At 39.6% G+C, this 15,206-nt stretch overlaps 3 protein-coding genes across 4 annotated transcripts; 2 read left to right on the forward strand and 1 right to left on the reverse strand.

Annotated features, from left to right (window-relative positions):
- Positions 1–35: 35 nt before the first annotated feature.
- On the forward strand, positions 36–9,794 carry LOC110973802 (sperm microtubule associated protein 2-like). 2 transcript variants are annotated; one of them, XM_022224912.2, is made up of 8 exons: positions 36–433; positions 5,640–5,676; positions 5,840–5,902; positions 6,224–6,358; positions 6,880–7,017; positions 7,183–7,324; positions 7,632–7,745; positions 8,021–9,794. In XM_022224912.2, exons 1-8 carry the CDS (start codon positions 400–402, stop codon positions 8,312–8,314), a joined length of 957 nt encoding a protein of 318 aa, XP_022080604.1. In that variant the 5' UTR covers positions 36–399; the 3' UTR covers positions 8,315–9,794. The 2 variants fall into 2 exon arrangements, with proteins under 2 accessions (XP_022080604.1, XP_087000719.1); XM_087144593.1 differs by lacking the exon at positions 36–433 and adding an exon at positions 2,690–5,260.
- On the reverse strand, positions 8,988–13,010 carry LOC110973804 (nucleolar protein 16-like). The gene is made up of 5 exons (XM_022224915.2): positions 12,797–13,010; positions 12,024–12,132; positions 11,637–11,721; positions 11,286–11,392; positions 8,988–10,392 (listed from the first exon to the last, which is right to left on the reverse strand). Exons 1-5 carry the CDS (start codon positions 12,877–12,879, stop codon positions 10,234–10,236), a joined length of 543 nt encoding a protein of 180 aa, XP_022080607.2. The 5' UTR covers positions 12,880–13,010; the 3' UTR covers positions 8,988–10,233.
- On the forward strand, positions 13,007–14,479 carry LOC110973805 (HIG1 domain family member 2A-like). The gene is made up of 2 exons (XM_022224918.2): positions 13,007–13,305; positions 13,661–14,479. Exons 1-2 carry the CDS (start codon positions 13,104–13,106, stop codon positions 13,837–13,839), a joined length of 381 nt encoding a protein of 126 aa, XP_022080610.1. The 5' UTR covers positions 13,007–13,103; the 3' UTR covers positions 13,840–14,479.
- The last annotated feature ends 727 nt before the right edge of the window (positions 14,480–15,206 follow it).

Raw genomic sequence — 15,206 nt, forward strand, 5'->3', positions numbered from 1 at the left:
CACGCACGGCCGGCGCGGCGCCGCGGGAGGTTTGCACACAAAACCGCGCCCGTTCGTTGACACCAATGGTTACCAGGGCCGTAACCATGGGACGCTGACCCATTGTGCACCCGCTCAATGCACGAGGTATGCCGCATTTGTGTGTCCCATTGGTGGCCCAGTTTCCCCACATATCAAAGTCACTGTTGTGATTATTCCGACGGGCAGTTGTCACACAGCAATGTCCACAAACCTGCCCGTTTTATGCCCAAAACAGTGGTAGTTTTCAGAAGTTTAGAAATAGTTTTGGGGGTCACAATGTAAACTTATCGAACTTAGGCCACTGACGCCGAGAGCAACTCAGAGAACGTTACTCGTTAGACTAACAAGCCTAACCTAAATCAAGTTGAACACTTTAGGATGGCGACAATGGCAGAAGTTCAGCTGATAGAAGGTGAGTGTCACCACAACTTTCTATTTTTTGTACAGCACATGTTCTCCAGATATCAACTTTTCAACAAGATAGAAAGGTCTAAAATTGATGAATTAACATGAGGCAAGATGGATCGAAACCTTAACTAGGCCTAGGCCCTAACTGTAAAATGTTGTTGACCCCATTATCAAAATTCAATTTCCCTTAGGCCTACTTGCAGTTTAACTTATAAAAAACCTCACAAATAATGGATACATAATAGGCCTCGGCCTATTTTGATTTTTACAATTAGTTCAACCATGTCACTATAGCATTACTAATTGACATTAAATTAAAGAAAATGAAATTTAGCTTTGTATTTTGTAGGCCGCTAATACTACTAGGCCTACTTACGGTAGGTCTAATACTAGGCCTATTACTTAATATAAAAGCAATGTTGCTGGCAGTATTTGTATGGGGGGATATCTGTATTATTTGGAAATGAAGTTTAAGAGAAAAAAACTCTGCCATTTGAAATTGTCTGGATAGGCCCCTATAACTTTTTCCACACTCAGTTGGCTAGGCCTTTTCACCCCTTTTCTGTCTTGTTTCTGCCAACATGATATCAGGTTTGGCTGATTAAACTGTTGAAAAGTAAACTTGATACTTAGTTATCTGAGGTTGAAGCTAACGAGTATGTTTTTTTCACAAGGAATATACAGGAGGGCTAGAAAACGCTATTTTGGAAAAGCTTAAGTGAGCCTTTGCAGGGCTGCCTTTGCAGGGCTCAAGCCTTTGATCTACTGCAAATGGGATTTTTGGGGCTTTGCTCCGCATGACTGTGCCATATTTGAAGAGTTCGGAAAACCATTTCTTTAGTCATCCCCTTCAGTGAAATTGGACCGATTTCCATTCCAAATATCACATTTCCAAGGTGCCATTACTTCACTATGCAAGGTGTATTTTGATTCAGTCTTACAAGTGGGCCAGGCAAATGCAGGAGGGATTTTGAGTTAACAAAACAACTGGCTACACAGTACCAAGGGAACCAATCAGACAGTCCTTGAATAGTGTCACATTGATGCTGGCCTCCAGCAGAAATTCCAAAAGCCTCATATGTTCACTGAAGTACTTCATACATACATGTACGGGAAAATACTATCCATACTGCTTCAATTTCTTCTTTTTTCTTCCCTCTATTTGGGTCTGGAATAAGTATCAGCTCGTTAAGCTGCTTAGAGGAGATTATTTTCACTCTTTGGATTAAAAACCTCCTCTTCCTGATGATCTGTCCTGATCCCCCATCTATTCAACAATTCCTGCTCTGTATTCATGACGCTATCCTGCTTGGACCGTAGATCATAACCGTATAAGATTGACAATGGTCTGTTGGCAGACTAGCGGCTTCGCTTCGGTGATTATTGGTTATGTTGGTGAGCGCATCACCTGTGTTGAGGGGGGGTTTTGTTACAGATTTCTGAGAGGGCTTTGTGAGCTGTTATTGACAAAACATCGCTGAATAGGGAGAGCTGAGAATGACGACTCCACCTCACACACAGGTGCGGAATAATGCGGCACCAAAATCTATGCAGATTGGTTGTTGGTGGTTCCTGCACACAAATGCTTCTAATGAGAGATACGTCATCAATGTTATTTGCCTTTCCATGAAATGATGAGCGAACTAGAAGTGATTTGCATCCTTGTGCAATGAAAATAGAGATCATGCATACTTTATAATGACTTCAGTAAATTAAAAGTGATGAATTAGTCTTTGTAAATTTCTTGAAATTTATGTTTTAAGAACTTTTCATTTATTTGCCTGTATCCCCATATTCCCCCAATGCAAAAGAAAACTTTGTACAATAAGCAACTGCTTGCTTACTTGTTATGTACAGTGATTTATCAATAAAAACTTAAGAAAAAAAGAAGAAAATACCAAGCAATCATTCCAAGCGAACCTTGTTCACATTTTACTGAATTAATGGCTTTTAGAGAAGAGATTTATGTCAGCTTGATCTCATATTAACCACTGAACTAGTGTTACCCTTAATGATGTGTTAATCTAAGAAGTAACCTAATCTGTCATTGTCAAAAGACAAGTGCACCGTATTGACAGGCAGACGTGGAACTCAGAGTGTACGCAAATACATCATCTGCAGTGTGAAAAGAAAATTTCTGGCCATACAAAATTATTCAATTTTATTATATTGATTTCAAAATTTCAGTGTTTGAAGACTAAGAAAAGCATTCTTTTACAGATGTGAAGTTTTTTGAACTGAAGTCAGTATATCTCTTTGTTTAACTGAGCAACTGATAATCATTTTAATTTCAGTTCTATATTTTGCTCATTACTTATCTACTCAACTTGAGCTTTGATGGACTCTCCAAATTCGTACACATTTGCGGGGATCACTTCAAAGGGAGATAAAATTGGGCATCAAACTGTTTCAGGTTTTACGTATCGTGCCCTAAGGCTGAGCAGTGGGGGCCTGCACGGCCTTTGTTCAACACCCTGAATTGATTGTGTTCTCTATATCTTGATTACACAATATTTCTTTCTTTGTCCCTTAGTTGGATGTAGAACACATGACAGTGACGGCATCGTCGTCATTGGCTGTGTTGTCAAAATGATCTTTTATGTCATGCCTAGCAACCAATGATGGCTTAGTACAATGTTGGTTCACCTTTGTACATAATAGCAAGCAAGATTAACAGACAAACCTGCAAGTTTAATGTACCAAATAGAAATTTACATCAATCCAGTCTAAATTGTTTACTAAGACAATCTTGACTAAACACAACGAAACATAAGCCATGCCCACAGCATTATTGTGTACATGTACGCTAAAGACACTCAAATCACATTTGGGCTGCAAAATTTGAAGTTTGCAGAGAAATAATGCAGTAAATGTGAATAAAAACAGTTTGGATGGGATGAGAAAAGATCCTTTTGAAATGTATTGGAGTTGATGATTGATAGAACCTTTTCGCACATGCTGACTGGGAACTGAAATTAAGATAAGCTACAGCTAAATGAACTCGGGACTAATTTAGTGTTGAGTTACTGGCATATTCATTTCTATCTGAGGGATTGAACAACTCCCTTTCCCTGGTCTTACTAATAAGCCCCTTCACCTTTTCCTGATATAGAGTTTAACTTTTTTGAGGTGCTGCAGATGTAAAAGAGATACAGTGGAGTAGATTAAGGTGTTTGCATATTGGCTGAGACCAACCAGCAGCTGCCCATGATCACTGGAGAAGATTATTTGTGTAGAGAGCCAGAGAATTTAAGTCAACAAACTATCTCTCTTTATAGAGGGCAAATATTGAAAGTTAGATTACATAGAACTGACATGGCCATTTGCAAATAACTGGTCGCTAACAAGGTTGTAAAAGGGACCAATCCACTTGATGCTTCTATTATTTAATAGAGGGCGGGCTTCAGATGGGCAAAAGCTTTGCTGCTCGGCTTTGTTAGTTCCTTCATTGTAGGGGAAATTTTCATGGTTTGTACAGATTCCACCAGTTATGCAATGAATTAACTGCTCTTACTACTTTTGAGAAATAGGGATCCCTTCTGCTAAAAATTCATTGAGAATAAAAAAAAACAAGCCACAATAATTCAGGAGCAAAGCATTGAACTGTAATAAAGGCAACTTTCTGTCAGAGAGAGAAAAAAAGATGCGAGCACCACCTCATAAAGAAAAAGTAACTAAATAAACGAAAGATTTAGGAAACTAAACCTGAGTTTCTAAATTTAAGTGATTTTTTTCCGTGACATATGCACAGCAATCAACCCCAGTATCAACAGTGGATGATAATCTTGCAATGTAACTTATGTCCTGAGTAACCTAAGACTTTCTGTCACATGTTCCGTACTAGTACCATTTTGTTGCTAAGAGGACTGTTTGTACAGTGAATAATTAACACAAGGTACATGTAGATCTATTATTTAAGGACCAGGCTCGTTGAATTCACTAGCTTCCTTTATGTATTCATGTAGTGTATATGCTGTTTATCCATTAAAGTCTTGATGTTTGAGTTGCAACCCCAAAGTGTCACATATTTTGTTTTTCAAAGTAATGCTTTGACCAGACAGAAGTGGATCAATTAAGGAGAATAATTCACATATATTTACACCGACTGACAGCAGATCTTGGATAAAGATTGAAAAGTTTGCAGAGTTTGCTCAATATCCTCCTGGATGTTTGTAGAGCCAAGCGTTTCAATAACCCATTATTAATGACAGGCACGGTCTTCACAACACTGCCTTCCCTCCAATCAATAATTTCCTTTCATGGAGCCTATGTAACATTGATGAAACAATACAGTGGAGAATAGAAATGGTACATTGTGCCATTACGCCCCCGGGCTCTGCATTATTGACTCTTTGGCCAGCACTAGGCAACAGGACATTTTTTCCTGCACGACACAGCAGAGTAAAAAATTGGCCCTCAACACTTGCAGTTCTGGAATACATATGGATTGATGCTCTTCCTTCTTGAAATTGGAAGGAGGAGCATGTGTAGAGGTGGTTTATTGCAGACATCCTGGTGATTGAAGTTAACGTGGCTCTTCGTCTCAGCAAATGGGGGAAAAATGGTCCTGGATGTGTATTGATTGTTATATCACTACAAGAAGATTAGACGCCGCATAAGTAAAGTGAATGCAGCTTTTGGTGTAAGATGACGCTGCGTTCTGGTGGTGCTGTGGCCCTTGCAATGGCCAGTGAACATTACAAGCCCAAGCGGAGAAAGAGGAAGAACAAATCGCCATCATCGACATCATCTTCATCTCCGACATCTCCGACTCGTCTCAAGCTGCCAAAGATTAAGGGTGCAACTCCGGCTTCAACCAAACAAGCCAAAGGTTTTTGTATTTTAGTGCACTTTGTGTCGGAGGTTCCTCTTGCAAGAGTTTTTGTTTTGGAATTGCCTTGGCTCTGAATAGATTTTCAGTTGAGGATAGCCCTTTCCGAGATGTTTATTTTGTTCCAGGTCTCTTTTGAACAGGATGTTTTGAAACTTTCTGGACATAGAGTTAGGTTAGAGTTCCACAGGATGGCTTTCAAGTGTGAACGAAGGGTTTGATGGAAAGGCTTCCCGAGTAAAATTTTGATCAGACATAGCCGTGACTGCTGGGGCGAATTGTTGGACAGTTTTGCGTGGGGTCCATCACAATCAGACATGGCCAGTCAGCCTGAACTGTGACACACTAATATTCTTTGTCTTTTTCTTTGTTTTTAAAGACACATCAGGGAACCCATATCAAGACCTAAGAGGAAGGTAAGTTAACAAGACTTTCCTGTCAATACCTTTACTTGAGTTTAATCAGAGTTCTGGGCACAGTAGACATTAAATGGGGTAACATGATTGATGGAAAATCTTGGAGATAAGAACAAAAAGTGCATATCAAAAAAGTAGTGTTGATTTTGGTTTTTCATTTCAGAGAGCGGTGTGTCTACTTAGCAACTCCCAAAACATCCAAGGCAGTATGGCTGACAAGTTTAGGGTAAGTATGGCACACAGAGAAAACTTACGAACGCCAAATGTTCAACTTGCAGTAAATCACACTAAACATTGAAGCAAAACACCCCACAAAATTGTTAAAGACAACTTGTATTACCTAAAGATAATTTCTTCCCATGAAGGGACATTCAAATCAAGACATGAAAATTTTTGGACAATATCTACATAGATACATAAAGAAGTTTTCATGTTATGAAAGACATCTTGAGAAGATTCCTTCGGCTTTTCATTTATTTTGCACTAAGAAAATTTTAGTTGCACTCAGCAACATACTTTACAACTACAACATCTTTTTGCCAATCAGGCCAAAGTTGGTCTGGGGGAATCAGGAAACTATTCTGCCCATCAGCAAGGCCGCAATGCAAGCTGAGCCTTCACCACGAGTCCATCAGCTCGCGGTACCAAAGAAAAACTTCCGCAGTCTCAGTGATGGAATCAAGTGAGTAATGCCTATCACCACAACCTGTTACTGGACACAAGGTATTGGGTTAGGATACTGGTTGGGCTTGGTTGGTGGGTTAATTTATCTGTTCACAGCTGTACACTTGTTCAACATCCACCACCTGAGCTTCAAAACAATAAACACCTGTACCGCTGCATGATAAAAGTTGTGCCCAGCATTTGTAGCTCTGGGTGACAGGGTCAGTGTGTAAGTCAGCATGTCACACTTTTGCTTTCCAAAACATCAATGAATGATGAATTGTGACTTGGCATTTTTTCAGCCTTCAGTAACACCTCGTAAATTTTCCAGTCAGTTTGACAGTGTCAGCTCTTGACTACTGGAAACTGACATCACGTCAAATTTGCTTACTTTTAGCACTTTCATCTTGTTTTTTGTGGGAGGAGGTAAAGAAATTCAGGAGCGCTTGAAGTGCACGTGGAGTTGCTGTCCTGCCGACAATTGTCTTGTTTGACCATCAGTTTGGTACCTTACTTTGATTTCACTGTGATTTCCCCCAGACGGATCCATGTTTACAGCTGCGGTCGTAACTCAGTGATATGGGACGTCAGCCCCTTGGCAATGCAGGCTGAAGCCACCCCAAGAGTCATGGAGCTGTCTAGATTCAAGATGCCCCCACCAGCATACCGAGAGGACAGGTAACATGGGAGCTGAAATTTTAGCGTTAATTACATCTCTTGATAACCATCAGGAGAGATCTCAATGGTTCTGCGTCATTTATAGCAAACATTTCAGTCAGTGCAGTGAATATGCATTGTGCGATCCTTTTAAGCATTCATACCTGACCTACTATCTCTCAACAGGATAAATCATGCACTAAGCTGTGGCCGAGAGTCTCCCATCTGGCAAGTGAGCGCGGCGGCCAAACGGGCTAGAGATAAGCACAGCCTAGAAGCATTGGCCAGGCCAAAGACACCTCACAGAGACTACCAACCACCCAGAGAGGTAAAAAAAAAGCAATCTCAGGCAAATTGTCATCAACTGTCTCGATCTTCAGATGGGCAAGGATGATCTCACGGAAACTGTTTATTGGTTTTTGAGTATTACCATTTGAAACAAAAATCAAAGTAGGACAGGTCAAAGGTAAACTTAGATCAGCTGTGGGTAGTTCAGTAATGTACACTGTATTCAGATTTTTCAACATAAATCTAAAGTCCTAAAAATCAGACACCTAGACTTGGATGCTTTTCAGGAATTCTCTCAAGGAGCGAAATGGGTATCAATACTAGCATTCTATTCTTATTGCTGACAGGTTGAAACTGTTGTCAGTGACAATGCAAAGAAGGCCGTTGCCTCACCAAGACTTGAAAGTTTAGCCAGACCCAAGAGCAGACCAGATGGACCTTTCAGGGATGCCAAGTGGCCAGTAAGTATTCCTTTGCAGGCATAACAAGCTTGTAATTTACAACAAACAACTTGGGTGCTCCAAGAGGTGTTCCAAGTTCAAGATGAATATATGTACTAATTGTTGTGCAATCTTTGGAGAATTGTTTTCAGAAATGAAGGAATTTCCAGGGTAAATTTTCCAGTTTAGCTGTGGTTTTGAGGTGGTTCAAATATTGTGTCTGTTAAGAAAATCTTTTGGATGCAGTTTGACAAGTGTATGTGTTTGTCTCTTTGACTTCTGTCAACTTTTCACAGGTGTCTGATTTGGCTCGCAACGCAACGGCTACACCACGCCAGCTTGAGCTGGCCAAGCCTAAGGGGCTGGTGGATGGCTATCAGCCCGAACGCACCGTCCAGTGGGAGGTCACTCGGGCGGCGCGCCGCACTGTGGCCACCGCCCGTACGGTTGATCTCTCCCGGCCCATCATGCGCGCCACCATGGACCACGTGCAATTCAACCCCGACGCGTTCATTGTGAGTGAGGCGGCCAAGAAGGGCCGCTGTCCGCCCCGCATCGAGGAACTGGCCCAACCCATCACCAGAAGCTAAAGGCGTGGCATAACATATTTATGCAATACCTTAATTCAATGGATGTCACTGCTGCCAGCAGCATTACCAAATGGAATGTAGTTTGCAAATTTGCTCTCTCAAAATCAGGAATAAGAATCATGTGTGAACCTGCAGAAAATGTCGGTTCAAATCTGTTGTATGATCAACAAAGTAGTTCCTGGATGATACTGTAAAAGTGTTGAACACTTAATATGGAATAAAAAATAATGTCAAATATTTTCCTACATGACAAAAGAATGTCAATAATCCAGAAAGGAACAAAATTCTCAGGATTCAAAGTGGTGTGCTTTCAAACCTCATTTTTAAAATGAAGAAAAAAAATTAATTGAGTTTTGCGGGGGGGGTCAACAAAGGCTTATTTTACCAGCATTTCTGTTTTTATCTTGTGCATCAAAACTGAACGGAGTCTCCATCTCTTTACAAAATTCTATCTGAGAGCACAATTATGCCAAAGATTATACATGTATTCCCCAAACTTAGTCATTATACCTTTTTCTCTTTTTACTCCAATGTATTGAAGATAGGAAATCTCAGTTTAGTTGTCAGCACCAAAAAAACTGAGAACTGTTGAATATCATTTGCATCAAATTACATGTATCCGTCCCACAATGACCGTTTTTATATTTGTTGCTTATAAAAATGCCATGTTCTCCAACATACATTTTTTGAAACTGTGCATTTACATGAACTTTTTTGAAATAATTGCATGTAAAACAACTATTTTCTGCTTGTAAAATTAATGGTTTGGTGGACATGTGTGCTGTGCACCGTTCTGTGCAACAAAACTAGTTGTCCGTGCACTGTTAAGTTGGTTTACTTTTTACGCAAGTTTAGCAAAAATTGTTTTCTCTTAAACAAAATGAAATAATGCTGTCCTACAATAGCAACCTTCGCATTTTAAACACTACCGTCCACAGTCCAGAACAAAACAAAAATTAAAAATTATATTTTTGTGGTGTGAGCCATTAAAAAATATCTGAACACACATTGAACATTATACTTTAATGTCCACTACATTTATTAATCGTGATTATTTCTACATTTTATTATTATCTGCCTTGTAAGGAATATTTGCTATCACTTTGTAGGTGTAAAATAACACTGACAATTACCAATACTTTTGAATGAAAGTTTTTTTTTTACCTCACTGTATGAATTAACACTTAAACAGCTTAATATTCATCCCGCTCATTGTGATTGGTTGAAGTCTGATTGGCGTTAACCAATCACAAGTGATCCTCTGCAGAGAATGGCCAGAAGTAAAGTAAGAGTGGCCAATCTACACTGTAGTTACAGACTCAGCAATGTGTTCCATGCACAAATATTCTCAGCACTTTTGTACATACTTTGCATTGCCACATTAATACTATTACTCCTTGTTATAATCCAATGACATTGTATTAGCCATTGTATGTTTTGAACTCACTGCAATAAATATTTCTGTAAACTGGTCCAATGATATGAACGCTACATGTAGCTGTCTTCCTTTTACAGAGAATCTTCATCGTGATTTACATTCCATGTTGTAGAATCACGTTGTTGATTTGTGGTGTAGTGATCTACAGTGCATACTATGCATTGCATACTGTTCTTAAAAATTGCTAATCCATTTTACATGCAGACATATGTGCCTAAACACAATGTGAAACCTTGCACTCGAAAAGAAAATGTGGGTTGATGCACAGATATGATAATGCAGAATTAGAAATTTAAATTCAACATGGGAATATTGTAGTGGACGTTGTGTCAAAAATAATTTTCAGATTTCGGTTTTATAAATAGAATGAAAAAACCTGAAAATCTAGAAATATCCAGTCCATGCATTTTCCAAATACCCATCAATGTAGAACCATTTTTGAGGACTAAACTGTGAATATCATCCAAAATGAAGCTGCAAATCACCTGGTATCCGTACATCTGTTTGTGCTGTCTTCATCTGTCATCTTGCCCTGGATGTACGGGTTATACTGCTCTGGTATGCTCTTGAACAAGTTGATCTTCCTTCGGATCTGTTTGGGAGTGTCCTGGTAGTAGTTCTTGGGATCTCTCGCCATGGCCTGTCCACAAAATGTTAGGACTATCAGTTTACAAAGAACACTACTGAATCTACCAAAGTCTGAGGCCTTGTCTGCTCTAGCCTGAAAGAAGACACGTACCAATGGAAGCCAATGGCTAGTGGCTGTGGCTACTTCCCGTTGATGCGTGTGTAAATACCAGCCGCAGCAAGTTGATTCAGACACAGCTTATAATTTTTGTTCTTAGTACCCAACAAACTGAGGCACCAAGCCTCATAATGATGGTCACTGTAGGTATGAAGAGGGTCTAGTAAGGTGTCAAAACACAGTCATAGCCCCCTCCTCAATGACTATTACCTATTACTTTACCATTCCAGACGGATCTCCAAACTCTCATGGGTGCATTCATGGTCACGTGCCAGCTGCTATTTTTGTTTTGCTGTCTGCCAAGCGCACACGCGATCGTTCACGCAAGGAGTGAATACTGCTCATCCGAGCGACAGTTAAAAATACATGCGAAGTAGCAGAAAATTCAGGAACTGTCACCCGGGTGTACTGTGCACTTGTGGTGCCGCCAGCCTAGCAACGGTATGCATGCATTCTTGTGTGTAAAATAAATGTAAATTAGAAAAGATTCAATGTTTGTGTTTCGACCTTAGGAACAAAATAAAAAGTTTGTGGAAACAAATTAATGATGATGTTTTTATTTTCAGAGGTAATTCAATGAAATATGTATGAGGTAAAATAAAACAAATATAACATGGTTTCTTTCGGTTGGACAGTCGATGTTAGTTCCCGAGGCAAAGCGAAGTCTCGGGAACTAGTTTGTCGACTCCCAATACCTCGGGGAGCTAACACCGACTGTCCAACCGAAATAAACCATGTTATATGTGTATACTTTACACCCACGCTGTACATACATGCAGGGCAATTACCTTATAGTCTTCGCCATATTTCTCCATTAAACGTATGCAGTAATTCATCAGAGGCTGTGATATGCGGACAGACCTTCCCGGTGGAACATTAGCCATGTCCTCAAGAGCTAAATGAACAGACACAAAGCAAAATTTCACACATCTCCATGGCATTTTGTTGCCTGACACATTATGCCTTCTTTCATTCCGCTCAGAGCGGATACACTAACAAAAAACTTGACTACGGCTTACAGCAACATTGGTGTCTACAAGAAGTAGATTCACATATAATTATGTCATTGTCAGCCACAATTAGGCACTTAAGCTGCAGTAAATGCAGGCAAAGTTCATGTCGAGACATCCGCAACTGACCTTGCAAAACAAAAATCTTGGACGGTTGGCTTGGCTCAGGTGTTTCTGTCTCAGTGTCTTCACCTGCTATTGGTTTGAGCTTGTCCTTTGTAGAGAAACAAATGCAGCCAGTGAGGTAAAATAAACATCTTTAAAATGTACATGCAGCCACCAAGAACAACGTACGAAAAGTTGGCTCATTTCCAAATATTATTTGTCATTTAGTATTATAAGCTCCAATGAAAAAAACTAAGCTTGTAAATAAAAACAGTTCTATTTTATCAGTGAGTGAGAAACATACAGGAAACTATATGGACAGACATTTCAGTTTTAAAGCCATGTGTACCTATTCTCCTGACAGAGTAGTAAATAAAAGGACAATAATTTTTTTCCCACAGGATTATTCACCTTCATTTTGGGTATCGGTATCGTCTTGTTGGGGTTGACAGACAATCCCATGTCAGCCAAATTCCTGGCCATACTCTTCCTCTTGTCCCAGGCTTCCTTCACAGGTTTACTAATCACAAGGGAGGTGTAATTTAAATACATTTGACAAAAACAAAAATAGCACAGAAGTTCACAACACTGGATTGTGTAATGAGTTACAAAGAGCCAGTGGCATACCAGTGGCCATTATGTCAACATGCTAGATAGAGTGTCTGTGATTGGTTACTGAAAAAAGAATTAAGAAAGCCAATCTCTGATTTGTCAAGATGATCCATTTTGGGTGTAGGAGTATTAAAAAAACAGCCAAAGCTCCAACGTAAAGTTTTGCCAGTTCCTTTTTGGATGAATTTTGCTGATTGGATAATACCTTTTTTGCATGAAAAGACAGAGTTTGGTTAAAAGTTACGGGGGAGTAAGTCTGTTAGACAGAACGGCACTATTGGAGGTACTTCGCCCGACCATGTCCAAATGTTAAAAAAGGCGATTTGAACTTCAAATTGTAGGGTCCAAGTTACTCGGACTAACATAAACCCACATGCACAGGGTACGACATGACATGCATGGCCAACACTGGCAGTGCCAGTAGCACTGGTCATGCTGGTATAAACTGGGCCTAGGCAACAACATTGCTAGCTAGGTCATGCATGTCATGTGTAGGTCACGTGCTTGACATGCTGGAATATCATGATTAAAACCCATTCATGACCAGATGACATGATCAGATAGATAGTTACCAAGTAATTGTGGGCATCTTTTTGGACTTCTTCCATAGCCGACGTCGATTAACTCCGTAACAATACCTATTTCCTTTAGGCATTCTTAGAATGAAATGGCACAGTGCCTATACCACTCACTAGTACTAACTCATCGATACACGTGCGCTGCGCTAACAAAATTTGCGTTATTTCAAGGCCTGTACGATACTTGCACGTCGACAATATGGCAGCATTAGCAGTGTATTTTATTTAGTAGCACCCGACTAAGCTAAATCTGCTAAATGTGACCCTTGACCCCGAATTAGACACTTATTCAACTTTCAAGATGGCGCCCTCCACAACAGAAGTTATGAAACCGGCCGAAAAAACAGTTACTGACCCAAGTTTTCATCGATATCCAAGCTCTTCACCAACGGCGAATATCGGACAAATGCCCGTCGAGCTCGCTGACTGGGAACCGGTAACGCCACTTGGATTCAAGGAGAAATTCAAGAAGAAAGCTCTTGAGAATCCGTTTGTCCCAATCGGTAACGTTCGACATGTTCGACAGACATGATAGAGAGTGCTCTTACATTTGCAATAATATTACAACAAAACAGATTGTTACCAGTACCACGTGTTTGTGTCAGATAAACTCAATACGTATTAATGAGTCTTGGCTAAATATTTCAAAATACAATGCAGTCGAACTTGGACATGTTGTTAGACTTAGTTGTGTGAAACGAAATTAAAATTAAATAATTTAAATACAGTACCAAATACTACCATTATCATCAAATGGTATTAAAGGGGGAAAGTGGTTTCTGACTACTTTAATCTTTCCACCATTCTTTTCATAGTGCACCCTGAAGATGCTCAACTGTGTTGTGTTTCTTTCATCAGGTATATTTGCTACAACATGTGCACTGACCATTGGATTGGTCAGCTTCCGCAGAGGTCAGGTGCATAGGTCACAGATGATGATGCGCGCCCGAGTTGCAGCTCAGGCATTCACCATTGGAGCGGTGCTTGTTGGAGTAGCCCTGCAGACGAGAAAAAGCACCAAGTCCAAGAAGCCGTGAATATGCTTCAGATTCTGAATTATCAGGGTAAAGACCCAAGTTACTGGCAGCTGCTTGTTTGAAAGTGCCCTGATTTCTAGAAAGTAAAGGCAGCTTTACACAGATAACATTCATAAATAAGACCAGCTTTCGTTGTTCTTAATTTTGAGTGGTATTACATGCAGTATCTTCAGCTGCAGTTTAACCAAATGGACATGAACATAGTTTCTCAAATTTCTTTTAATATGCACTGTGTGCATTTTTCAAATCCTGAAAAACATGATGCAGTGAGAATTGGTGGTGCCTGCAGCAGGCTGTAGAATGTAAAGACAAGGGAGTGAAATTCTTGACCGTGTTAAGACCTGATGTTATGGAGTCTTGTTGTGTTTTATTTTAAAATATTTATAAGTGTGCATCCATGTGATAATAATAACATTATTGAACATGAAATTGAGTCTCCTTTGTGATTCAGTTGCATTGTACTTTACAGAATCACTCAATCATTTAATGCCGAGGTTCAGTCTAAATTGACCATTTGTCAACTATTTGTCACTGATTGAACTTGCCAATAGTTGGAACTAGTGTACATTTTCTCAAAATGACTGAATTGTTTAAACATAAAACAGACTGTAAGAATAAAAATAAGGTATCAAGTGAACAAGTCTGCATTTAAAGGTTTCCCCATACTTTCTTTCAAATGTTGTGAATTGAATATATGCATATCTTATTTTTGTTGTATGGTTTTGAAAACTTAAGTAGGAATAAGCCCTGTGTGAGTTGAATTTGAATAAAATCTAGTACACTATCTGATTGCACATAAACTTAACAATTTGAATTGCCCAGACTAAAGACACCATTGCTATACCTTGTGATTTAGGGCAAACTTTTGCATAGCGATCATCATCTCATCCATTGAAAACAGTGTATTGGTGCAAGGTGTCTCTGATATAGCTAAGCAAAACTTGCTCTGAATCACAAGATATGGCAATGGTGTCTTTAGCGTGGAGAATTAAAATTATGTTCAGAAGAATTTTTTTAACTCAGTGCACCAGATTTTATTCTAATTTAAATCGCAAAAGGCTTATTGGTTTGAATCATGAAAGCGGACATTGTGGTACTAACCTCATGACCTGGACCCTGGGTACTTTAGGGCACTGGATTTTGCCTGTTGGGATGAGCAACTATAGTGAATTAGCAACAGCAAACCTGCACTCAAAACAGGTAAAGCCCTATCCCATTTTTATCAAAGAATCACCTGAACACAAGACCGTTTTCACTAACTTTTAAATCATGGACCCTGTAAGGTTTTAATCAACTCAATAACCTATACACATCCACTGCTCACTCCCTCCCCAACCCAAACACAAAATTGAATTTTTTAAGAAGTA

The sequence above is a fragment of the Acanthaster planci genome, linkage group LG13 (genome assembly GCF_054643075.1).
Source record: "Acanthaster planci isolate LZ-2023a linkage group LG13, COTS_SCS, whole genome shotgun sequence".
In the NCBI taxonomy this organism is placed as follows: Eukaryota; Metazoa; Echinodermata; class Asteroidea; order Valvatida; family Acanthasteridae; genus Acanthaster; species Acanthaster planci.